This window comes from Acomys russatus, chromosome 21 (genome assembly GCF_903995435.1).
Source record: "Acomys russatus chromosome 21, mAcoRus1.1, whole genome shotgun sequence".
Lineage (NCBI taxonomy): Eukaryota > Metazoa > Chordata > Mammalia > Rodentia > Muridae > Acomys > Acomys russatus.
The window spans coordinates 40,376,296-40,403,388 of record NC_067157.1 but is presented as its reverse complement, the minus strand read 5'-3'; the positions used below and the strand labels follow the sequence as shown (position 1 = coordinate 40,403,388).

The 27,093-nt window shown below is 40.1% G+C and overlaps 1 protein-coding gene across 3 annotated transcripts in view; it reads right to left on the bottom strand.

Moving 5' to 3' along the window:
• The window catches only part of Utrn (utrophin), a 490,302-nt gene that overhangs the window by 151,157 nt on the left and 312,052 nt on the right, over nt 1–27,093 (bottom strand). For 2 of the 3 annotated variants that reach the window (XM_051164610.1, XM_051164608.1), the window contains one exon: nt 3,256–3,428. In XM_051164610.1, coding sequence (XP_051020567.1) covers nt 3,256–3,428 — 173 coding nt within the window. Of the gene's footprint in view, nt 1–3,255; nt 3,429–13,984; nt 14,432–27,093 lie in introns of those variants that run through there. The other variant, XM_051164609.1, reaches the window with a different exon arrangement.

Sequence of the window (27,093 nt, the reverse complement as noted above, 5' to 3'; positions counted from 1 at the left end):
TGTAGAGTATTTCACTTGGAACGCCACCTTGAGCAGTGACTGCTGGGAATTCTGCATCATTTTACCGTTGAGTTAACAATCAAAATTCTAAGCCATCTTCTTTCACCTGGCTTCTGTCAATCATTCCCATGGCATTAGAGTTCTTAAGGAGGTCACCTGAATATACTTATCTGTCACATTTGTTCAGAATCCAGTGATGAAAGAGGGACACTACTTACTGGTGAATTCTTTGAACATTTCCTAAACTAGTGATTAAGATATGAAAGGGGTTGGGGCAGGGAAGAATTTCCTTGTGTTCTCATTTAACTAGTGCCAAAGAAAGTAGTAAATAATAATAATAATAATAATAATAATAATAATAATAATAATAATAATAATAATAATGATAATAAAACAACCAACCATGGACCATTTCCTGTAGACACTTTGTATGGGTTAAATGAAACATGCGTGGCAGCCCTATTAGGGGAATTCACATGTAAGGAAATGGAGGCACACACATGGGTCAATAACTTGCCCACTGTGGCGTAACTGTTGCATGGCAACACCAGTATTTGAAGACAGTGTCTCTGCAGAGTGCAATGCTTTCAAAAACTGCCCTGTTCCATATTTTTTTTCTCAGCTGAGCTTCCTATGTGAAGGACAGCCCAATAGTGAGAAAAATAAGCTAGTTTATCTGAAATAAATTTGTAAGTAATATGGGATTTATATTTTTTTTAAGTATTTGAAGATAAGAATGAAAAGTCCTTTCATCTTGAGTTGTACATATCTAATCAGGGAAAACACAATTGAGTCAATATAGATGTAAATGCAGCATCTACATATCATAAGCAAAGCTTGGGATGACATCTCTAGCACAGACAAAAAAGCCTAGGTGGCTGATGCCGATGCAATTTCTTTTTTGTTTTTTTAAGACTTATTTATTTGTGTATATAAGCACTCTATTTGCATGTATGACTTCATGATAGACAAGGGTGTCAAAAAGAACAGGGCTCTAGATTTCATTATAGATTGTTGTGACCCACCATGTGGTTGCTGGGAATTGAACTCAGGGCCTCTAGGATGAGCAGTCAGTGCTCTTAACCTCTGAGCCATCTCTCCAGTCCCCAGATACAATTTCTAAATGGTGCTGTAAAGAGAAGAGACCACAGCATGCCACATCTCATGCTTCTTAGGAAACAGAGGGATTATAAGTTTTTATCTGTGAGACCCAGAAAAGCACAAGTGGTCAAGGATATGCTACTTTTATTCTTAAGGAAATCATTCCTGACAAGTAATAGTGAAGGATTTCTGTTCTCCAGCAGTCACTGCATGGATTGCCAACACCAACTGAAGCAGATCCATTCGCACAACCTTCTGAATGACAAATAGCCTCAAGTCTACTTTTACCAGGGTCTACAGAGACTGAGAAACTATCAAATCATTCTAATTAGTCTTCCTGATGTCACGTGCATTGGACACTGATCGTACAATTTGGCAAAGTTCAGAGGGGTAAAGTAATTTGTCCAAGATCAGAAAATAAATAGTAAAGTTCAAGAATCAAATTCGGGGACATTTGGTTTTAAGGTTATGCATATTCAACACATGATACAACCAAATTTAAGGTTGTTGTTTTTTTTTTTTAACCAACATTCCTCTTTGGAATTATTGCTGTCACTAATATATTCTTCAGCCAGTATCCCCTTAACTTATTGCCAATAAGAAACTATCTATCATCTACTGAATATGATCTTAAAATATGCGTGAATTCCAATAACGGAATCATGCCGTGACTCTGAGTCATTTGTCAATGCTGCTTCCTTGTCAGACTCCTGGTCCTAAGGTCTATACTCAACAGAATTTTACTCTCACCCACAGCAGGCATGAATCATCACTTTTCCACTTTAGTGTCTATAGGAGGCAATTGATCTCAATAAATACATTTCCAAAGTGGACACAGAAACTTGGTGAAGCAAAATTAAGTTCAATACCAGGATTTAAAAAGATCTACATTCGAATCCGGGCTAGTCTCTTATTCGCCCCGCCTTTAGATTGACTAAATTTCTGTGTTCTCATATAAAAACATGACCATCTGTTTTACCAGGATTTTTCTTTCCAAAGACAGTCATGTGCCACTTAACAACAGAGTCCCATTTTGAGAAGTCACGAGACCCCCTATAGCACGAGCTAAGTAACGTAGCTGTGTGGGATCAACTACTGTGCATACCGTGATGGATACACTCGTACGCAGTGCAGGGCTACTAAAGAAAGCAACTGTAAATAGGAATGGTGGCTTTTGTGTGCAGTCTCAGCACTCTGTGCATGAGGATGAAGAAGGGTTAAAGTCCAGGGACTAGAAAGAGCTAGTTCACAAGATAGGAGCACCTATTTATCTTGCTGAGGACCCCATCTGGTTGCCAATATCTAGGTGGGGGCCCCCAGTTACCTATAATGGCAGTTTTAGGGGATCCAATGCCCTCTTCTGCCTCCATGGGCTGCTATGCACATGGTGTACATGTATTTCCCAACGTCATATACATTCACATAATAAAAATAAAGCTATTGTTTTTTGTTTTAAACAAAGCATTAAAGGCCAATCTTGCCTTCGGAACAAACTCAAGATCAGCCTGCGCTATAAGATGCCTTCTCTTGAAAAAGTGTATGGCTTTAATTCTAGCACTTGAGAGGCTAAAGCAGGCAGATTTTTGTGAGTTCAAGGTCAGTCTGGCATACAGTTAGTTGTAGGCCAGCCAGTAGTACTACATAGTGAAACCATGTCTTAGATGGATGGGCAGATGGATGGATGGATGGTAGTAATGGCTCTAATGATATTGACATTGTATAAGATATATAATAAAATGGTGAACACTCAGCAATTAGCAAGTATCGGTGACATCACCATCATTACCGATGCAATGTTTAACACATGACCATCTGTGAATAGCTTGGCACCAACAGCAAAGTGTACTGGGTATAGTGAGACACAAAACCTTTTAATTTCTTATTTATCCCTTTGGTAGTGCTGAGAATTGAACTAAGACCTCTGCCGTGGTTAAGTCCTCTACTACTAAGCACACCTTCAGTCCTAACTGGCAAGAAAGCAGACTTTGGATTTCAATCTTCAACAAATTCTAATAGAGCTGCATTGGCGACAGACTGTATCTTCCTGATACATGAAAGTCTATGTAAGCACGTGAGCATGCAACACACACACACACGCACACACACACACACACACACACACACACACTTTATTTCAATATTGAGTGCTCTGACCTGATGCTAACAGACTTCGCTTTCAAGTCATTCCATCTTTGGTTCATGTCATCCAGTCGATGCTGCAGCATTGTCGCCTCCTCAGAATTCCCCAAAGCTTTCACCATCTTCTGTCTGTTTCCATCAAGGCTTTTAAATATGTCATTGTGGGCATCAATCTCTGCCTGGATGTCCTAAAATGAAAAGCAAAGAGAAGATGCAAACGCTAAAGGTCACTGACAGGGTGCAGTGGGATAGCTGCATATTCAGTTACTTTGTATTTGTAGAAGAGCTGCTTCCAATCGAAACACTTCATTTCACCATCGGAACATATAACAAAACCAAGTGTTCCCACAGTTCCAACATTGAAATAACAGCCTTTAAAATTTCAATACATTGAGTTCCCATGTCCTAAATGCAAAATTTATAATGATCTACATTTCAAGTGCCATCCTATTTGATGTTAGTATTTTAGAGTGGGCAGTTTTAAAAATTTTGTAACTACTATTATGTCTCTGAATTGTTAACATTTAATAAGATTCTTTCTTTCTTTCTTTCTTTTGTTCTTTCTTTCTTTCTTTCTTTCTTTCTTTCTTTCTTTCTTTCCACATGGCCCAAGCAATATAACATGTAATCTTAGCTGTTTTTATGTTTTGAAAAACCTCCTTTCCCTCTGCCTGCTCTTTTAATTTCATATAATTTATTATAAAAACTTTTGAATGATTGAAAAATAATCATTCATACATTTAGCTTCATTAAGAAACAATAAGGGAAAAATAATTTTCCTTCTATTAAACAGAAAAATTGTTTACTTTATGGGAAGATGAATAAAGTGAAAATTAATAATAAAATTGTTTGCAGAATGTAGGAAGAACATGGCAAGTTATATCTAAAGCTGTAAAACTATTGTCAAAGTATCTATCCTAAAATCATTGATGCATTAATATATTCAACAAATTCCTTGCTTTAAAGTGAAAACTACAATATGGTAGTGTTAATAAGCAACTGAGTCTGAAAACCAAGGCACAAAGCTATATGCTATGTTTACTTAAATTTATAGATGTTTTTCAAGTTATCATATGTCCTTAGATGAAAAAAATAAAAATAATGCAATCTTCATCTAAAGGAGTTACAAAAAAAATCTAGATTTTCTTCTGTATTTCTCTCAATTTTGAAAAGTTTCAACATACCCAAAACAAGCACTTTTAGTAATAGACAAACGTCACAATTTTAAAGAAATGTAAGCTGGGCGTGGTGATGCATGTCTTTAATCCCAGCACCTAGGGAAGCAGAGGCAGTCAGATCTTTGTGAGTGCTAGACAGCTGGATCTACAACGCAAGTCCAAGACAGCCAAGGCTACACAGAGAAACCCTGTCTCAAAAAGAAAATAAAATAGAAAAAGACAAAAGAAAAGAAAAAATGTAGAGGTTCTGATCAATAAATAATGTCCCCCTCCTCAGAATACTATGTTTGTATTAACTTGTCTGTTATCGTTCATTCTGAATTAATCAGAAGCAGCCTGATGGTTAACAGACTGGCATGAGAGTCACTAAGAATGAACACATGATTCTGAAATTACCAACAGAAAACAGACACCTGATGGGTCCATGCAGGTGTGGTGCTCCCATCCATCCCACAGGGTAGATTAAGCAATGTACCAGAACCATAGGCAGGTAACTTGAATTACGAAGAGGGGAGCTCATCTTCCTATATAAGCCTCTTAAGATGCTCTGAGGTTTTGTGCCCTCAGCCCCCTGGTTAGATTGAAATACTCCCCTAAATGTGATACTGGTGGAGATGAGGTCACAATGCAAAGGCCTTTTGGCATGATTAATGCCGTTACAAAAAAAAAAAAAAAAAGAGGCCCCAAAGGTTGCCCTGCCCTTTCTACTCTGAGAGGACATGGTGTAAAGACACCAACCTGGAAGCAGAAAGTGGGCTCTCACCAGACACCAAAGCTGCGCTTGTCTGACCTTCAAATGTCCCTCTCTTCACAATGGAAGAAATAAGCCCTATTGCTCATAGTCTAACCAGCTCAAGTCGCTTTGTTACGGCAACTGGAGCTGAGACAGCCTGGGGAAAGCGTTCATTGACTATCCAGAATGATTCTTCTTCTTTTAAGAATCCATTTCAGAATAGCTTCTCCACCTTTGACTAGGATCAAGTGTAAACTTTATTTCTGATAAGCATCCATGTGTTTTTTTTTTCCCCAAGATCCAAGGCCTGCATTTAAGTGACTTTCATTACTCAGAGCCCTGCATTAACCAAGGGCGCCCATGGGTGGGAGAGCCTTTTACACTCATCCAGTTAGAAAGATGTCGGTGCTTGCTAGGATTTCCAGTGATATTTGTGAAGTCTAACTAAAGAAGTCACATTTGGAGAGAGGAAGAGACGAATACAAAGTGCGATAGACATGCCGCCCCACAAGATTTACCCGACAAATTTGCAAGCCATCAAACCTTAACCATCAGCCTAGCGGTGCTCTGCAGAATAACCTGCAAAGGAGGTCTGTACAGCCAAGAAGCAGCCTTAACCCTGAACAAAACCCAGGCGTGCTGCCTCACTTGCTATCATTGGCAGATGTATTCCGAGCAATGCAGAGCTGACACAGGTAAGGAAGGGAGACGTACATTGACTCAAGGGTCTCAGGTTGGGCAATATTACGCCTAGAAAAAAAAAGAGACAATCTCAATAACATGAGACACGAGGCGAGAGAAGAGGAGACAGGATGGAAGATGCTGAACTGAAAAGTTTCTTGGTACAGTCCCCTGAACTGCATGACTCCTGGAAGGAAACTATTACATATACATAAAGAGTGTCAGGACAGTCAGGCTGCCCAGCAGCTCAAATAGTTCACGTTTCTTGTGATGAGAACATTCAAAGATCCTCTTTTCTAGCTGGGCATGGTAGTGTCCCAGCTCTTGGGGGGAGGAGGAGGCTGGAGGACTGGAAATGTGTGGTTGTGACAGCTCTCTAGCAAATCTGAGGCAAGCCATGGTTTCCTTTTTGAGAACCTGTCTTTAAAAGGGGATGGGGGTGGGGGGAGAACCACAAAATCTTCTAGCTACTTGAATCTCCACAACATCTGCAGTATTGTTGATTATCAACAGCATATCATATATAGATCTGCATATTAAACTAAGAAGACTATTTTTGCAATGCGGTAGATGTATATCATCGCCATATTTCTCAAGAGACTCAGTGGTACAATCAACAAGGCCTGTTTGCTTTCCATTGCCAAGGCAACTTGGCCTCATGTTCCCAGCACAGATTCCTGGGCATCAGTGGACCACACCTAAACCCACAGCACAGCCTCGGGCCACAAGGTCCTGACATGAGACCTGGCTCCTGCTTCCCTCCACATTCAAGAGATGCAGAAAGACAGACAGACGTACAATAGGATATGGGAACTCTTCTTTATGTTTCACAAAAGCACTCCCTAACTTCAGAAGTTTGGATGCTGCACGGGTCAAGCAAATCCCTCATCACAGTAATGACCAGTGATGTGCTTTCCAATTCAGCTAAGATGGTGAATGGGATAAAACAGCAGGGCTACAGAGCCAGCCTCAGCCAATAAAGATATGTGGCCCTGAATGCTCTGAGGGAGAGCACTACAGTGATGGTAACGCTGGAACAACGCTTTCAAGATGTGGAAACCCTTCCATGAATGAGCAACATCACCAGGAAGAAAAATCAACAACCAGAGAATGATCAAAGCAAAAGAAATCTGCATGCATCGTTTTCTTTTATTTACCATTTGCTATTATTCTGCCAAACACCCAGAGCTAAAACAAACAAACAAACAAAAACAGAAAATCGTATTATGTATCTTCTGCATCTTCCACAGACTCTGCTATACAGACTAAGCCTCACATAAAACAGAATAGGTGATACATGACACAAAGACCAATGTCATAAACAAATACTCATGCATCTTGAGTGGTTGGCAAGTTAGCCTCTGTGGTGCCAGAAAAAAAAAAAAAAAAAAAAAGAAAGAAAGAAAGAAAGTCGTGGACTGGACAACAATGAGGTAAACATTCAGTTCAATTTCCTCGCTTAAATGCTTTGGATATGAGAAACGTGAAGTCATTTAGAAGCCTGTGCTGTAAAGTCCTGTCTAAGCTATCTCTAGCTATCTCTAGATATTCAGAATCAAATGAAGTCAATGAATCATGCTTGGTAGATAGCGGCGCGATGATGCGACACTTCTAAAATCAAGATGCCAGCACAGAAGGCTGTGAGGGCATGACCCTCCAGCAGCATCAAATGCTAAATAAATCAAAGTTCCATAAAGGAAGGCTTACTCTTGCTGCCCATCCAGGAAGACGTAGCCCTTTAATGCTAACCTCTGTCACCCTGCAAGCCCTTCAGGAGGCTAAATAGCACTAAATGGCGAGTGATAATTAGCACAGGACTGTAAACCATCTAGAAGCACAGAGTGATTATCTTCCAAGCTCTTAACATGAACCAGTCATGTGTACACTAAGGCCAGAGCAAGACAGTCATGTTGTTAACTAATATCTGAAAATGAGGCAAGGAGTGTCTTAAGGACACATGTAAAGGGCCACATATGTGGGGGATTAAGAAGGAGGACAGGCTGGGAAAATAAGATGACTACTTCTCCTCTGACAAAAAAAACAAAAACAAAAAAAACAAATAGCTACAACAACAACAACAAAACATCAAGAGCAGGAGGTGCAAACTCCATCACAGCTCTCCAGAACAAGGCTGCAAAAGCTAAGCAAGGCTTGCTGGTTATCAAGTACTGTTTCTGTGAATAGCACCCACTACCTCGGTCCAACGCACTGTATAAAGAATGGGAATATATGGATTCTGTTTTGTGCTTTCATCATATTTGATACCTTAGTATCAGTTTTGTCCTTAACTAAGCATTCCTTTAATGAATATATATACCTATGCATGTATACATATGTATATGTCCAAGTAAAAATAAATACATGTATATATGTATATATATATATGTGTGTATATATAAATATATATATAAAAATATAATGATGAGTATCACACATAAACACATGCACACACACATATTATTTGTGGTGGTATTGTTTCTGTTTTTGCTTTTTAGACAGGATTTAACTATGTATCCTCAGAATCAAATGAGCCTCCTACCCAACCTTTAAAGGGCTAGGTTAACAGACACCGGCCACTATGTCCAGGTACATTTTGTTTCTTATGTCTTACTAATGATATTAGTGTAACTGTCTGGGTAAAACACGTTCTTTTAGATTAGCCCACAGAGAGCTGTGTGAACATTCTAAAAGCAGCACAGAATGCCACCAGCCAACTTCAACAGCTAACCCCTGCTAGGCTAGATGCATCCTCTTTGAGACTAGGTGATGCAATTCTATTTCTGCATGGCTTATTTCTCTAACCAGATATGGTGAGGGCAAGGTTCCCTTGGGAGGAGTGCTGACCCCTGTCCTGAAGGTGGAGAAGGGGGAGCGCATCCAGGATCCATTATTTCACTAGCCTGCCACAAAGCTCAGGCTAAAGAAACAAAACAACCCCACAGGAGGGTAATAAATCCAGTGTCCCTGGCTCTAAGAGACAGTGAAGACTGAATGAAAGAAATGCTGGGTGGTTAACACCAGAACTTTCTGTTTTAAAGATGATTCCTAACTTGGGAAAAATCAGATAATTTCCCAATAAAAATAAACAAATAACGTAACCAAACAAGTCAGAAATATCTTTTCAGCATTTGTAATAAGTTTCTCAATTATTTGTTGATTTTAATCACTCTATTAATTGTGTTATATACTGTATTATTTTCTTCCAATAACTAGTCTTGCAACTTTCAATCAAGCTATTGAGTCACATTTTGATCAACACTGGAATCTCGTTTTGACTGTCAGATTGACAGTATTGACAATAACCTTTACAAATTAAGAAGCAATGCCAATAGTGTTCTTCTCCTGCTATTTGTGATGATGTAAATACATTTGAGATGATGGACCATAGAAAGGTTTGTCCTGGTTAGCTTTGAGAAGACATTGACTAAACCCAACTCTGTCGGAGGAGCTGCATCGCTGTCGGAAGGGGGGCAGCATGGTGGGGAGGGCTCGAGGTCTCAGAAGCTCAAGCCAGTTCACTTCCTGCTGCCTCAGGATCAAGATGTAGAACTCTCAGCTCCTTCTCCAGCACTGTATTTGGCTGCATGTCACCAAGGTTCCCACCATGATGATAATGGACTAAATCTCTAATCTGTCAGCCGCCCATGTTAAATGTTTTCCTTTATATGAGTTGTCTTGGTCATAGTGTCTCTTCACAGAAAACAAACAAAACAAAACTAAGACAATAAGATAAATTCCTTACTTATGTAAAAATCTTCTTGCTCAGGGTCTACATCCTATGACTACAGTAGCCCAGTGAAGGAAGGAGTGGGCCTTGTGTGGTCTACTTCAGCCCTTCATTGAACCTGATACCTGGGACTTCAGAAGTTATTTCCCAAACAGCAAATGAGGAAGCCGACCTTGAAGTGTGAGGTTTTCTATCTCTTCCAGGATCTACGCACGCTAAAATTAAGTGTATCAGGACTGGCGGTGTAGCTCAGAGGTCATAACAGTCTCACTGTGAAATGTCCCCCCTACACTTATGTATATAAAACCTATTGGAGCTGTGCTGAAAGCGTCGTGGAGACCGTAGGAGTTAGGGTCTAGCTGGAGGATGTGGTTGCCAGGCAGCAGGCTTGAGAACTATACCCTGGCCCCATTTTCCCACCTCCCCATGTATGAGCAAACCATCCTAGTTGCCTACCAGCAGGAGGGACAATTCCACTCTTGCTATCACGTCTTCTCCAATACGCTAGGAACTGCATACCTATGAACTGTGGCTCAGAATAAATTTGTCTCACAGCTTTTAAACTATTAGAACCATGCTTGAGGAGGTAAGCGCCATAAAGATGCATTACATGGTTTGTGACTGTGTTGTGACTGTGAAGAGCATCTTTCTTTAAAGAGTCACCAAGAGAATGCTGCCATCCAGAAACATCGTACGGGACCTTGGAAGGAGACCATAATCAATCATCTTGTATCGTGTGTTTCAAAACTCTGATATGAGATTTTGAATACCCAAATAGCGATGAAATGATAAATGTTTCAGATGATGGATGTCTTAAAGAGCCTGAGTTAATCATGATATAATATATAAATGTAGCAATGTGTCACTATGTTGCCCCATAAAGATGTATGATTATTATCTGTCAATTAAAAACAAAATCAAAACACTTAGAACAACCATTATCATTAATCATCTAATAGCAGGGCTACAAAAATTAATAAAAGCAGCAATCATTTAAAACGTCACTGAGGTAAAACTGCCCATTACTCAATTCTCTGTATGACTAAGCAACAGACATGAAAACAGTACACAATGCAAGTGGCTCCGGTATGACAGCATTTCACTAAAGCCATAGTGCTTACTTTATATGTTAAAAAAAAAAAACCACTGATGAACTAAAATGAGCATGACAATAAAACTAAGCCATGGGCTAGCTTTTGCAGAGGTTCTCTGGTGGGTCAGCTCTTTGTCTGTAAAGTTGAGCCTGCTGGGCAGCCATCCCAAGGCTGCATGTGGTTTAAGGATACAGACAGACCTGCTTCTTGGCAGGTCCACCATACTGCAAGGTCCTCTTCTTATATGGGTGTGGTTCCCTGATCTCAGGTGAGCATCTCTCTTGGCAGAATGCTTCCTGCCTCCTAGATTGCCCAGTAAATCATAACATTGTGGTCCTAGGAGATGGGAGTCCCGGTTGCAGTCTGACTGCCCTGCTAGAAGTCACTATCCTTGAACATTTCTTGTGAACAGATATTCAATCACATGCCAGATATCCAAAAATGGGTAAAAAAGAACAAAACCATTGGTTTTCTTAAAATAATGTGACTTCCTCTTCATCTCCACAGATTGCAGGCAGACGGTTTGCTTTCATCCTGTCCAGGAATCTTAATTGTCGACTAAGTTTCTCTCTCAGTATTCGCCATTACTAGGTAACCTACCAAGCACTGACCTCAATTACCAAAGGTATCAGATCTGCGTCTACTGTCCCAATATTGGGCTTTAGTTTTCTTAAAGCCAGAAATAGCTTCAAACACAAAGCAAAACCAACATTTGGTTGTGATAACTTAGCATCTGACTAAACAGTTATAACTGCTGCTGCTATGAGAAGGATGACATCCCTAAGGTAAGCTTTCCTCTAGAAGCAGATGGCCCAAATTGCCAAAATCGCCCAAAAAAAAAAAAAAAGCAAAAAAACAAAAAACAAAAAAACAAAACAAACCACCATTTGCATAGCAAGTCAGCTTATACAGTCTTTGGAATAAAGAAAGACCAACCATGCACATGGTAGGTCAGCTTCAGGACCACGCCATGGGCAAAAGAAGTGCAGTAAAACACTGCACAGGGCAGTCAGCATCAGCACTCCAAGGCTTTCCAATCACGAATAGCTCAGACTTCCCTAGAAATGGCAGAGTTGCTTTCTGAGTTGGAGACATGGTAGTAGCCGAATTCAAGAGGTGTGAAGTGGTGAAACCTTTCCAGAATTCCAGTTTTCCTGGCAGTGGCTTAGTGGAGCATAAGCTCACTATATGAAACAGCTTCATGAAAATATACTAAGGGTTTGGGTTTTTTTGTTTGGTTGTTTTTTGGTATTTTTAAGGCACAAGTTGGAACAACAGACACTGGTGGATGATGACTTCCGACTGGTGAAACACATGTAAGTGCTGCTTTCACCAAGGCTTAAAAAAAATGTCCATTACAAAAATATGCATACACACAAAGCTCAGGCTCAATGAAAGCAGGCTTGTCTCTTTGAAATCCACTCTTGGAGAAAATATCAAATCAAGCCTTTAATGGACATCAACCTTCTTTTTACTGTCAAGTCAACTACTAAAGTAAAAATAAGATCAAGTCATATTCAGATGCCAACGGTTGGGAGTTAAAAGAGAAAGCATACCAACACCAGAGCGTTGACTCTACCCATAAGGTAGCCCAGAGGCTTAAGAAAGTAGTTTGCTCACCTCAGCTATCTGAACTAAGCTTGAAGAGTGACAGCAGCAATTACAATTCAAAAGTCCAGCTATTGCACCAGAATTATTACTGCAGGGTAGGGGTGGGGGGCAGGGGAGATGCAAGCATGAATTATTCATGTCACATATGCCCTCTACCTTTTTAGGATAAAAGTGACAAATCTGCAGGAAACGAGCTAACAGACCCCTTTATGGCCATAAAGTTTGTCACCTGCTTTTCCCAGCTGCCATAAGGATGATATTCTTTCCTTTTCTTGCCCCTTCTATAGTGAACAAACCCACTGTGAACCAACCCTTGCTTTCCAGAGTTCAGATGCTGGACAACTATGAAAGCAATCAGTCAAGGTCTATTCCCAGGTTACAAGCAAGGGCCCCCCTACTAGAGTTGGAGTGTAAGGAGGGACAGGGAGTGCCTTATGGGGCAGGGGGGCTAACTTCTTTCTTCTGTGCCTACTCTGGGGTGCTGTTCCCATTATTGGAAGGCCAGGGTGGCAGCAATTGTTGGGGAAAAGTCTATCATCTTTTTAAGTGGTATCACTTTTACATCTTTTTCCTCTGGCAGCTGTGATTCCTAAGGAAAAAAAAAGCCTATTATTCTTTGAATGATTCAATATGCTTGTATTTGTACTTTCAGAGAACGGTGGGGAAAAGCAGAGCTCACATTAAACAGTTGATAAACAGTTCATCTGTGCTTGTAGGAATAAAAGACTCTGTCTGCCTTTTGCTTTTCTTTCTCTCCCCACTCCTTTAAGGAGCAGAGACTGGAACAAGACTGGCACTCAGGAAGCCACTAACTGGCATTGGGAGGTTTCTGCTTTGCTTAATTCTAAAAGTCAGGAGATAGCCTTTTGTAGGCTATGCTCCACCCTGGGGTGTGCCAAGAGCCTTGGGGGGGGGGGGAGGCGCAGGGGTGCCAAATGCAAAAGTACTAATCCAAGCCTTAAACCTCATCCATCCTTAAAACAGAGAGTCAGAGGGAAGAGGCTGACAGCAGACGCAGTATTACCCCCAGCCAGCTTCTGGCGCTCAGAACTTGGTCCTCAGACAGGGCTGCAAGAGCAGGCTCAGTGGCAGCAGCCTGAGAGATAAACAGACCTGGGGGGCATGGAAAACAGTACACACGGCTGATGAAGTCAGTCTTTGGCACCCAAACCCAGTGTTTGTTGCTGGGTTTGGCTGTTTTGTTTTCTCCCTCCCCCCAAATAAATTGCAATTAAGTTACCAGCTGACTTGAATATAAGCCATCCCTTCTGATGTGGAATGTTAAAGCTGACAAGCATGAGAACTCTTCCTGACCAAGGGAAAGAACTGTGTTCCTTAAAACACAATCTCAAGGAAACTATTAATTTAAAAATAAAAGTGCTTTAGCAGTAACAGTAAACAAATGAGGAGGAGGAGGAGGAAGAGGAGGAGGAGAAGGAAGAAGAAGAAGAAGAAGAAGAAGAAGAATAGAAGAGATAGAAGAGAGAGAAGAAGAAGAAGAAGAATTAGAAGAGAAGAGACGACGAAGAAGAAGAAGACGAAAGAGAAGAGTAAGAGAAGACAGAAAGAAGTAAAGAACAAAAGAGAAAAAAGGAAAGAAGAGAAGAAGAAGAGAAGTAAGAGCAAGGAAGAAGAAAGAAGAAGAAGAATTAGAAGAAGAAGAAGAAGAAAGAGGAGAGTAGAAACAGAGGAACATCTGTGAAGTTTGCTTTCTGCATACCTTTTCAAATTTTGTCAACAATTCTCGTAAGCCGAAGTTCAGACCAATCATCGTCCGGGAGCCCTTGATGCCTACATCTTCCTGGCAAATTTCCTTCAGACAACAGCGTCCAACTTCTAAAAATCCGTGTCTTTTCTAGCTATACTTTCAATTCCTTTGTAAAATCCTTTACAATCCTCGCCCTTGAGCGGCGGCCCATGAGCATCAGAAGCTTGCGCTGGGACATTTTAGCCACCCCACCTTGGGTCCGTTTTTTTTTTTTTTTCACGGGCTTCGGAGCTCAGCAGGCAGAGACCCGCTTCTGTATTTTCTTGTAGCTGTGTTCCACGAGGCTGGCATGGTCTCCTTTTTGCCCTGGGAAGCCCGGGATCTCTTTCTGTTCGCCTCACTAATGACCTGCAGGCCACCACTGTTCTCTCCTTAGCCCAGGCTTACAGTTTGGTCTCAATTACACACAGCAGAAAGGAAAGGGGGGGGGGGGCAGGGAAGAGCTATAGCCTGGAAACTTGCAAGAGAGAAGGGAGGGGGAAAAAAGCCAAGCATTACCAACTTCCTCCATTCAGACTGCCTTCAAAAAAAAAAGAAAAAAAAAAAAAAATTCTGGGTAAAGAGCCAGTTTTCAAACAGCTCGACAGCTCGACATATGTAGAGTTTCAGTGAGCAGGAGTGTGCTCCTAGCTGTAGCAACCCCAAAGAACCAGAGACAGGAGACCACAGGTTCCCACTGTCCCAGACAGCGGCAGCAGAGTTGCTATGGTGACCACCAAGCCAGTTTCATTCCTCTTCTCCACTTCAGCTCAGCCTAAGGGATATGCTGTCGGTGGCGGTGGCGCGGAGTTGAAGTTTGAAAAGTTGCTTTGCTTGTGTCCCGAGGAAAGGTCTTGCGATAAATCCCATGATGCCCTCCGCAGGGCAGCGTGTACAGCTGTCTAGAGGAAGCGTGCAGCAGCAGCAGCTCCAGTGCCTCCCAGACCTGAGCTGACAGCACTGTGGCAATTGACTCTCTCTCTCTCTCTCTCTCTCTCTCTCTCTCTCTCTCTCTCTCTCTCTCTCTCTCTCTCTCTCTCTCTCTCTCTCTCTCTCTCTCTCTCCTCAGCCCTTGTTTATTATTTTAATCAGCACCCTTCCTTTCCACCACCCCTCACCCAGCTTGACTGAAGTTGACTCCTACTTCCTGGAGGCCTCCCTGCCCCAAACTTCGGTACAGTATCCTTTACATTGTCTCAGTCCTGAATAAACCCCAGGAACCATATTCCCCTTGGGAGCCCACCCAGGAAAAGAAAAGGGAGTGGGTGTGCCACACAATACAAGCCACAAAAGAAAACAGGCTTGATTAATTCCATTATTTGTGCAAAGGAAAATAAAAAAGGGCTGTAAAGGCAGAATGATGAGGAAAATACTTTTTAAAGTGCTTTGATCTTAGAAAGTCACTCGGTTTGTTTTCAGAGGGAGAATCTGATGCTGACACAAAAGGAGAGAAAATATTCTGATTTTTGACAGCCAATGACACTGAACTTATTTTCCACTTTGGTGGCGCTCAGAGAAACACACAAGATTTCAGGTGTGATGACCTTAGCGGGACCACAGAGAACAAACTATACCTCCTTTTTACTGATCACAGCCATAGTACAGTTTTGCTTTTTTTTTTTTTTTTTTGGCTTTACATAGCTATCTAGCATAGCAATAAAAGTTAAGAACGGCAGGAATGTCTATACAAAACATCTTTCTCTAGCCATGTGGAGGATTTTTTTTTACCATAAACAGTTAATGTTTTAATGGTGACACATCACAAACAATGATGTTAATGTAACTAGGTTTACTTTTTCCATCAGCAGCAAGGGCAGGAAGCCACCCTAAAATCAGAGTATCATTTCCCAAATGATACTTAACTCTCTGGAGTATCAAAGCTGTTAGCGCCCATTTAAACCTATGAGGAAAGCGATTCCTTTCCACAGAGAAGAGGACTCCACTGGGGATGAGCGCCCAGCACCAACGGTACACCATGCTTCTGATTTGCAAGCCCTTTTTCTTTGCACCTCATTTCCAACTGATTTTCACATCAGCATTTTGATAGCCTGTGTTTTATATACGTCTGTTTATACAAAATTTAACAAGCCTTTAAAATATTTTCATTATTTATTCATAAAAATCTACATGTCCCGCCCCCCGGGGGCAAAATGGCTTTATGGGATTTCCAATGCACAGGATTCGGATGGATAATCACATAGTCTTGATTTCAGGAGCCTTTGACTTTTTCTAACCTTTATTCGGAAAAGCTTGGGTAAAATGCATCTTTAATGTGGCTCAAAACAGAACTGACAAGAGTGGGGCACCAGCATTCAGAAACCCAGGAGACTCATTCTCAGCAACTGGGTTAGCCCTGGGACCAGGTCTGCCAAGGGCTCAGGCCACATGCTGAGATCTGTGAACAGCAGCAAATAAACTTTTTACATAAATTCAAAAGACAAAAGAAACCACCAACACTGTTACCACCACCACCACCACCACACACACACACACACAAATAAATAAATAAATAAATAAATAAATAAATAAATAAATAAATGAGAAGGAGAAAAAGAACAATCTCTCTCAGCTGGGCAAACTTCCAGCTACCACCCAGAGTGCTGCAGGACTGTGAACTGACATGTGCAAACACGCTGCTCCCCATGCACATATCTTAAGTCGCAACTGCAAAGACTCTACCAAGCAACAGACAATGAGACAGCAGAAGCAGGCCTTTACATTTAAAAGGTTTTTATACCAAGCCAGAAAACACAATGCTATTAGAAGTGCCTCAGATGTCTTGAATTCTTCCACAAAAACAAAGGTCAAGGCACATTAACAGCATCCCTCTTAGGGCAGATCTCCCATAAAGAAGATACTTTTATGTGTGGTAAGTGCGTGTATTCTGCACAAGCCAAGGGGAAAATGCTGCCCCATCAGTTTTGCCATAGAACATCCCAAGCTGATGCTTCTGGATCAATGCCCATTCTCAAGAGTTGCCATTCTCTGCCAGCAAAGAAGAACTCTCTTCACCATGGTCAAAGATGATCAAAGATATAGGTAAGCCTAGTTATGATGGCAAAGTGGCCAAAGGTAGTGAGTACAAACAGGAAATCTATATTCAAAATAGACCACTCAAAAGGAGGTGGAAGCATTTAGAAAACATCTGTAAATTTTTTAAAGATTATTTTATTTTTAATTATATGTGTATATATGTGTATGTATATATGTATATGTGTACATGGGAGTATATGCATGATAGTGCAAGTGCCCACAAAGGCTAGAGAAAGCACCGGATCTGCTTGGGCTGGAACTAGAAGAGGTTGTGAGCCACCTGACCTGGATGCTGGGAACAGAATGCCAGTCTCTGGAAGAGAAATATGACCTCTTAACAGTCAGGTCATTCCTTGAGTCCCGATCTTTCTTTCTTTTTTTTTTTTTTTTTTTTTTTTAATTACATACTGTAGTCACAGTAAACCTGAAGTGTCATGCCTACTTGTTCACTTATCTTGTATGAGATAAGCACCAGGGCCTTACCTGTGCTAGGTAAGTGCTCAACCATTCAGCTGCCTCTCCAGCCTCTAAACCAGAGTCTGGAAACGAGACATTAAAAGTAAGACTTCGAAAATCTAAATGCAGTGAATTGCTTCCTACCTATTGGGAATGGCATTTTCTCAGTTTAAATTCAGTTCATGAAATACTATCTTTGTGATATATAACCCCCCCCCCTTTTTTTTTACAGAAAGCTTTTCTTGGATACATTATCTTCTGCAAATCCTATTAAGTCTACAGAAGCCTCCAGTGAAATTTAAAAAAGCCACCAGAGAGACAACAAATTGGCTGGTGGCATTTGAAGAAGTTGACATTTTCTCAGTTTAAACTAGTGTGCAAATAAATTGCTCACTAATCCTCAAGAGTGGAAACACACTCAACAGTACTGGTCCCACTCACAGATCAATCTGAGTAACCCAGCAATCTTTTGCTAATTAAGTTATGTTTTGTTGCTGCTGTTGATTTTCATGTTTCGAACATCAGTACACAGTTCCATGAGAAAGTAGAGGAGGGCTCCAGAGCCATGGAGAAACACAGGAAAATCCAACCAGTAAAATTCAAATCCAAATTACCTAATTAAAACCACATTCCAATGTCAAAATGAAAAGATCTCTATGGCTTTCTCGTGAACTTCCAAAGACTAAGCTAACTAAGAAACAGTCCACATTTAAAGAATGTGTTGCATATAATTTGCTAAGAGAAAATTTACTTGTAATTTTATGAAAACAACAAGAGATTATTTAGGGTTAACTTAAGAGAGGCTTTTGGGGGGAAAAAAATTACATTTTCTCCTGCAGTGAATCTTAAGCCTTTCTTTCCTCTGAATATCAGTTCACATTTTTAAAATTGTGAAGATAAAGTATATTTTCTGCATAAAACCTAACAGATTTCTCCTGATAGTGGCCAATACAAAGAACACAAAGAAAAGAAAGACATTTTAGGAGCCTGCAAAGCAAAGCATACAGAGGTCAATAGGTGACCACAGATAGAGGATATATGGCGGCTGACTCACTAGTTACCAAAAAGTACAGCTTCAGGCATGGGCAAGAATGCTTTGCCCGCTATAAGACCATTCTGACTCAGGGAAAGACTGTTATTTCTTGTGAAGCGAATAATCTCATTTCTCCTTTTCAAAACCCTGCTGACTTGGAGGTCAGAACTCAAATAAAAAAAATAAAAATAGCTCCAAGCCCCCAATCGTAATGGGAGATTTTTACTCATTGTCTCCTACTACTGTGGTTCCATTAGGAGACACTACCCAATCCATTACAGCATTCTAGTTCACACGGGCCAGCAGTGTAGCCTGTCAGCTGCAAGCTATTTAAGGTAATATATAGCCCCAAAGGGCAGAAAGGTCAACCAAGAGATGGCGGCCTGAGCCCCCTGATGAAAGGAGTGAAACCCCCTTTTATCCCATGAAACCGGACATGAGATTGCACACGAGGTCTAATTTTATAATGTGCACCTTTAAGAAGTGCCATATCTATTTTGATGATCTTAAGGATGGGTATTGGGGAAAATACCATTCATAAGAAAAGAATTTAATACTTGATATATTTCCATGGTACATGGCCAGGATTTTACCAGTGATGTTAAAAGGCACAAAGAGGTTTTCTTCTTCTTCTTTTTCTTCTTTTTCTTCTTTCTTTTTTTTCTTCTTTTTCTTCTTCTTCTTCTTTTTCTTTTCTTCTTCTTTTTTTCTTTCTTTTTTTTCTTTTTTGTTTTTTTTTTTTCTTTTTTTTTTTTTTTTTTTGTTTTTTTTTTTTTTCCTTTCTTCTTTTTTCTTCTTCTTTCTTTTCTTCTTTTCCGTTCTCTTTCTTCTTTTTCTTCTTCTTCTTCTTCTTCTTCTTCTTCTTCTTCTTCTTCTTCTTCTTCTTCCTCCTCCTCCTCCTCCTCCTCCTCCTCCTCCTCCTCCTCCTCCTTAGGAGAGTGGGTGCGTGGTGTAGGGGTTCAGGGACAGGCATACCAGCTGATCTGCTTTTGAATTAGCCAGCCAGGTGCAGAGGTCAGCTTTCCACAACCCTCTTAATGCTTAAGGATTCAGCAGTTTATTAGGTGACTCAAAATAATGCCAAGTCTTGTTAATGTCCCCAAACTCTATCCTTCCATAGCACCAGGCAAGAGCGAAGTGATCTCAGCACCCAAGCCTTGGTGTTCCAGATGTCTATTGACAGTGCAAACAGAGGGCAGATGCGGCCATGCAACACAGAGCTTTAGGAAGGAGGTTCTGGGAGGTTTTTCTAAAAGTTTAGTAAAGCTTTGCCAACTTGGTGAGACTGCCCAGGTTTAGGAAATAAAAGTCAAAATTTTAAAAAGCAAAAGACAAAACCTTAACTGGTAGCAATGAAGATGCCAGAATTCCACGTAGAATTTTCTCTCACAAACACACTCCAGGTATGTGTCTTAGAAGGGCATTTATTGTTCCTGCACTCTGAACATGTACTTAGGGAACTGAACACACAGTGCACACCGGAAAAGGTCGAACTAACCCCAGGAGACAAGCTCAACTTCTGCTTCTAATACGAAGCTGAGGCCTCTCCATGAGCCACTGGCTGACAGAGTCACAGCTGACTTACTGCTTCAACTCTCAGCCATGTTCCTACCGGCTCCCTACACAAGAACGTACTCGGATCTTTGTAAAGACACACCCAAGTCTACTTCAAATTCCCAACCGTGACTGTCCTTCACTCACAGCACCCATATCTAGTCTGTACGTTTTCCACAGGAGGCACAATCATGGCACCTCCAAAAGACAGATGATAACATTCGTGTTTGGTTTAACTCTCCCTTCCTCACCCACCCTTGGATTGAGATGCTGTGTCTGTACCTCACTTCTTTCTGTGGGTGCTTCGGACATTGAGCTCTACATTGTGTCTTTATTTCTTCACCACACACTTCGGCTGGACCCAGGCCATGCGTGATGCAGCTTAGTAGAAAACCATGTGCTGCTTAGAGAGTGAAGCCTTCCTTCACCTGGGAGAACTAGGCTAAACCAGTCCAATTCCTGAAGATTACCCGAATCTGCCCAGTCTGGAGACTGAGGATAATTTCAAATGCTTATGACCTTTGACACAGAAATTCTATCCTCAGGAATTCACAAACATGAGCTCAAGAATGCTCCGTAAGCCCTATTTGACACCACAGAAAGCTGAAAATAATCTATAAATGTCTATCAGCAGGAAATAAGTAAATGAACATAGCTAAGTAGCTATGGAAACGTAGATGATGCTAGCTCAAATAAATAAATATCTAATACACATATAGAAATAAGACATATGTATATCCCCCCTTCTGGGATGGGAGAAGAGGGATAAGGCTTTACGTGGAAATGATCTATGACAATTCTGGAATGACCTATAAAATAGCAATAATAGGTATCACTCAGAGAACAATGTACAGATGAATATTGATGGATGATATTTATTTTAACTCTCTTTGACTTAAATTGAAAAAAAATTTTTTTTACCATATCATATATTACTCTTTTCACACAAAACAAAGTGCACTAGAACATTGCCAAGTAAAACAGGTAGATATCTATGCCACAAATGGTGGCATCATTATCTTTGATAGTTAATGACCCTGCACACAATCATTTTTTTGTTGTTGTTCCTGAAAGTCTCAGAAGTTTTAAAGTGCCAGATGGTCCATCATTCTAACAAATCAGCCCTCAATAAAAGCGGGTCTCAACCGAACAGGCTTTGCAATTGGTGAACTATTCTAAAGGACATGAGGACAAAGCCCTTTTGTTCTGAAAAGTTATTCTGTAACCAGCAAGTCCTGCTTATTTCAATAATAACTCTCTCTAAATAGGCACTATATCACTCTAGCTGCTCTTTTCAAAGAGATCAGTATTCCTATTGCCATCTAATATGTGATACTGTCTGCTATACATTGTGTGTGGGGGAGGGGAGGTTATGCTCTACTGAGGCTTCATTTCTCCAGTAGGGCTCAGTAGTCCAATTTAGTTTTCACAGAACTAAGAGCCAAGGTCTGCCAGTCCCTCCAAAGAAAAGTTGCTAAAAACAGCAGTGTCGTGTATGATCAAAGTTATCTTAGTAAAAAAGAAAACATCATGACCCGTGCTTGTCTTGTGAGGCGGCAGGACCTCTGATGTGCTATGAAGATTACTGTTAATAAAACAAAATGTACTATGACATAGTCAGCAGCCATCTGATGTCATATTGGAGCTAGAGAGTGTAGTGCATTTGTCATTTTCTGCCTCTGCATAAGAAATTGCCAGAACAAGTGGTTGAAAGCACAGTTTACATCAAGATTTTGATTGGGATGATGTTTTAACTTTATACCTAAAATATGGAATGGTCCTAGAGTAAACAACGTTTTAAAAGTAACACACCGAATCTAGAATTCAGCCACTTTCAATTAAAAATCGTAACTCTTGAAGGCCATGTAAGGCTGCTACTGTGCAAACCTTTTTAAGACTATTACTTTAGGATGCCTTTATAAGTAGCAAAAGATTCATACGATGAGCTTGAGATGCCATTGTTTAACTTATACTGCAACTTTTAGCAACGTTAGAGCACTCATAGTGATCACTAGAGTTATCCGAAGGGCCTGTTAAGATACAAAACCCAAGTATGCACCCATTGGTGCAGTCAACTATCATTCAGCAGATTCAATACACATTATTAAGGATGCTACAAAAGATACATAATATTGAAAAGCATGAATTTAAGTGCAATCTAAATGTGTCTGTGAAGTGCTGGGAGAGGTATTAATTTATTTGACCACAGTTATATCATGCTCTCCAATCTTATTCCCACTCCAAAGCCACCAACTTTTCCTCTTCAGCTGAGGTGTCTCCACCCTTGCTTGCCTTATACTGAACCACCACATACTCTCTACACACATTGCAACAGCTTAGGATGGTAAGAGCATCAGTGCTTAGACCAGCAGTTCTCCACCCTTTTAATGCTGCAACTCCTTCCTTAATACCGTTCCTCATGTTGTGGTGACCCCCCCCCCACCATAATGTTATTTTTGTTGCTACTTCTTAACTGTAACTTTGCTACTGTTACAAATCGAATGTGACTATTAGATTGCCCTTAAGTTTTCTACATATCTGATACGCAATGCCAAAGTGGGTCACAACCCACCGATAGAGAACCACTGGCTTAGATGATAACTTTTTCATTACAAATCACAGGGTCACAAGCTTCTGTTAGGACAGTTGGAAAAGTAACCAGAAAACTAATTATAAGACACAAAAACTGAAATTGTATTTGAACCAGATACCTTGTTTGTATTATTTTTCTTTTCTTTCTTTCTTTTTTTTTTTTTTTTTTTTTTTGTTCACTTGTATTATTTCATCCCAGCTCTTAGATTCATACATTATCTCTCACGAGATCAATAATACAATATAATATTCAGTCATTTTATTGTAGACACTAATCTGGTTATATAAGCCTGGAGCCTTTGCCCAAGCCTTGATTTTTGTGTGTACAGTGTCCCTATGACACTTGAGCAAACACTTTTATCATGAAAGTCTTTCACTGGGACTATATAACTTCTCATTAGTGGCAACAAAAAATATTTAAAGTTGAATAGATTTAGTTACAGGATAACCAAAACGTTGCTGCAACACCAGGAGTAGCTACACTGAGTGTTGAAGGAACCAGGGTTCTCTTAAGTTTTCATACATTTTTAAGATATTAGAGAAAGTCTTATCTTGAAAAGTCAAGTATGAGGTAATTTTAATATCTCTGCACATTTTACCAGTGTTTATAACTTGGAAGGAGTGACTATTATTAGCAAAAAACATTTTAAAAATAAACACAGATTACATCAAAGTTTGCTACTGATTACAAATTATTAAAAAGCAATATTAAGTAATAAAATATTTATCACAGCAGTGAAGCCATTCCTAAAATAGCCACACACTATTTCTTAGCTGATGTGTTCCCTAGAGACTCTCAGTCTCTCATACATAGCAGACAGGCAAGAGACTGACCGAATTCCTGAGTCAATATCATACACACTATCTAAAAATAAATTCTAAAACTTTAAAACAACTTAAAATGATCAAGAAGTATATCACATTCAAACAGGTATCAAAATAGCTGTTGACCTATTTTTTAAATCTATTTTATTGGGTCCTTATATCTATCACACTTCTCCATGCCAATGCCTTCCAATATTCCGACATTAGGTAGAAGAGGCAGAAGGTTAGAGGGGAAAGGGGGCACAGATTTCTATAGGCTACTTCCTGCTGCTTAGAGACATACAGTTCCTCGAGGCAAGGCAAATCTCACTCATCAGACTATCCAGCAGTCCAAAAAAACCAAACCAAACCAAACAAAAAAACAAAACAAAACAAAACCATTCATCCACCAATCCTGCAAATGCAGGAGTAGGATGAACCAGCGGCAACAGGGGCAGCAGCAGCCACCACTGGCCCTCTCGGGGCTCTCTCATTTATGCCTTCTCCAGAATTAAACAATCTGCCCCTGCGAGGATCATGCCCCTGCTAGTGCAGGAAGCAAATCATAATCACCTGCTGTGATGCAGCCTCAACCCACACCTGGGATGAAAACAAACAGATATTCACATAACATAACTGACTTTTTAAAGAAAAACTCTAAATAGTCTTCTATTTTAAAGATAAATATGTATTATACATACACATATATATGTATACCATATATATATATATATATATATATATATATATATATATATATATATATGTTTGTTTCTGTGTATGGAATTTTTCACATGAAATGCAGGTGCCCTTGGAGGTCAGGATTACAGAATCCCCATGGAGCTGTATTCATAGGCAGTCATGAGGCAGCTGACTGGGGTGCTGAGAAGTGAACTTGGGTCCCTCTGATCTTAGTACATTAACCTCTGAGTCATCTCTTCAGCTCCTATCTTAATGTTTTATAGCATCATTTTCTTCAGTTCTCTCATCCCTTAACAGGACCACTTTATAGGATCATTTCTATCCCAATGTCTAGATTCAAATAGTTTTCTATATCTAACCATCATGATAAACTAAACAGAATTCTTCTCAAAAGCTGCTTTAATAAAAAAGTTACTTCTTTCCCATCATCCTCTGCTCCCGTGATTATAAGACTAGCATGTGAGTGGTGAATTTAGAAAGTAAATTAACCATGACATTAAAAACACATACAAAATGCAATAAACTGCCAAGTTGTGTCCAGTCTTTGGACAACAAAATACCAATTCATAATAGAATAATAAGGAAAAAGAGGAGGAATGGGGAGGAAGGTAAGAAGGAAGATGGAGGAAGAAGACGGCAAGGATGAGGAGGCTGCTCTTTGCTTACAGCATTAAAGTTCTACCACTGTTTGTATTATTACACTAACTACTTCTCCCGTTAGACAGTTATCCATATCCAAACCTAAAACGATTGATACTAGACCCTGTGCTGTCCAGGAGGACTTGCTGTGATATGGAAACATTCTATACTATTGACATTCCCACAGCAAGCTCCACAGCTACTAATCCCTTGACAGATAGGATACTGTGATGGACAAATAAACTTCTGCTTCATTTAAATTTCAATGGTTAATAGATAAATACATGTGGTTAGTGACTCTGAAATTAGAAAGCATGCCTTAGGCTGAGGATAGCTTGGTGACAGAGACTTTCTCTAGCATGAACAGTGGATGCCCAGCACTCTGCAAAAGAAGGGGAGAGGGGGCAGAATTGGTACCTGGTGTTTGAGAGTCTGTATAGCCAGACAGTTTCCCTGTAACACTCCCAATAATAAAGCCTTCACAACTTTCCCATAGATAGATGATACAGATATAGATATTCTACTTTTTCTCCATTGGTGGGGTTCTCTCCCCAGTGTTTTCTGTCTATTCAAAGTATAGGCAATTGTGAGATCCAATTCAAGTCCCATCCCTTGCACAGATCTTCCCCCTCTAACTTTCTCTCTGCAGTTGCTCACTGCAGTCTGTCTTCTCCACTGTGCTCCATATTGCTTTGCATGGCTCCTGGCTTGGCTACCAGGTTATTTTATTTCCTTGCTTTATTTAACCTCCTCTCTAGCCTCAAGAGAAGGCAAGTTCCTTAAGAATGAAAAATTTATATTAATCTGCCCCTCAAGTGAGTTGTACAATGCTAAACAGACAACCAAGTAATATTTTTTTCCTGAGAGAAAAGCAATTAAAATATTAAAATTACACACACACACACACACACACACACACACACGATTCTATAGTTGAAGAGAAAGTCATGATTTTGTTTGACTCAAACATTTATGAGACTACAAATTAATCACCTAATTCAAGTTTCAGACAAAAACTTGTAGACGTTGACTTTGCATCTTCAAGAGGCATCTCACTTTACACTAAGAATTTTACTAAACCTTACAAATTTCACCCAAGAAAGAAAAATCCCCAGTCTGCTATGAACCACTCAGGCTTGACTTTATGTCAGAGAAACCTAATTGGACTGTATTTTTTTAAGTCATACTTTACATTTTAAAAGAAAGCGCTGCCCCTCATGAAATGAGGTAGAAGATTTGTCACTTGGCTGACAGCTGAGTAAATACTGCAAAGTTAAATTTTTACATTAGGAGAAAAAGAGTTTATCACAAAGTTATATGCGTTTCCCCCTGGGGTCTCTCCATCCTGTTCCTGGTCAATTTTTTAACCAAATGAAGACTGACTCTAATTGAGAAATAGTGGGTGGGCCTAGGCCAGTTAAGAAAGGAAGCTGAGAAAGCCTGAGAAAACTGGCCAGTAAGCAGCTTGGTCCCTACTTCAGCTCTGAAGTCCATCTTCCGGCCTTGAAGTCCCCTCCCACCCTGGCTTCCCTAGATGATGGGCAGTGCCATGGAAGTGTAAGATGGAATGACCTACCTACACCACATCTCACTCTCACAAGTCTCTTTAGGTAGAGTCAATGGTGTCTCAGAACAACAGAGAAGCAACCTGAACCAGCCCTCTTGCCTATTTCTCTCACACTGGCACAAGTGAGTAATTCACAACCCTGTATCATTTACACATTACATTGGGACACACTTGTTAATATCCACCATTTACATATGAATATTAGGAGCAGGTGTGTGCCTGGTTTAAAAGCCTTTAAAATGTTCACAGTTGTTTAATATGCCTATCAGCACACTAAGGGAATTGTCTATTTAAAAGTAATGTTCAGGGGAGTTCTTTGTCGTGTATGGGGTCTTTTGTCAAATTAAAAGTCACCCTCTAGTATATTTGTTTTCCCAGTTTGACTCTTTATGCGTGACAGGTTTTCTTTATTTAGGAAAGCACAATACTTCTGGATTCTTATTATGACAAAAGATAGAGTCGTACTGAGGTAGTTAAGAGGAAAAGAGCCTCTAGGGAGAGCATGACGCTTGTATCTGGTTAATACAGTGTATTTTGGAGCAACTTCCTTTTAAAAAAATCCCTTTTAAAAAAAACTATAAAAATGGCAATTCCCCTGCCTTATGATTCTAAGTTGCTTCTCTGTTTAAATAGCAGATAAACAGGGGAGCACAGTAACATCTCAGTGAGCTGCGACATAAAAGGAAGAACATTAACAGACAC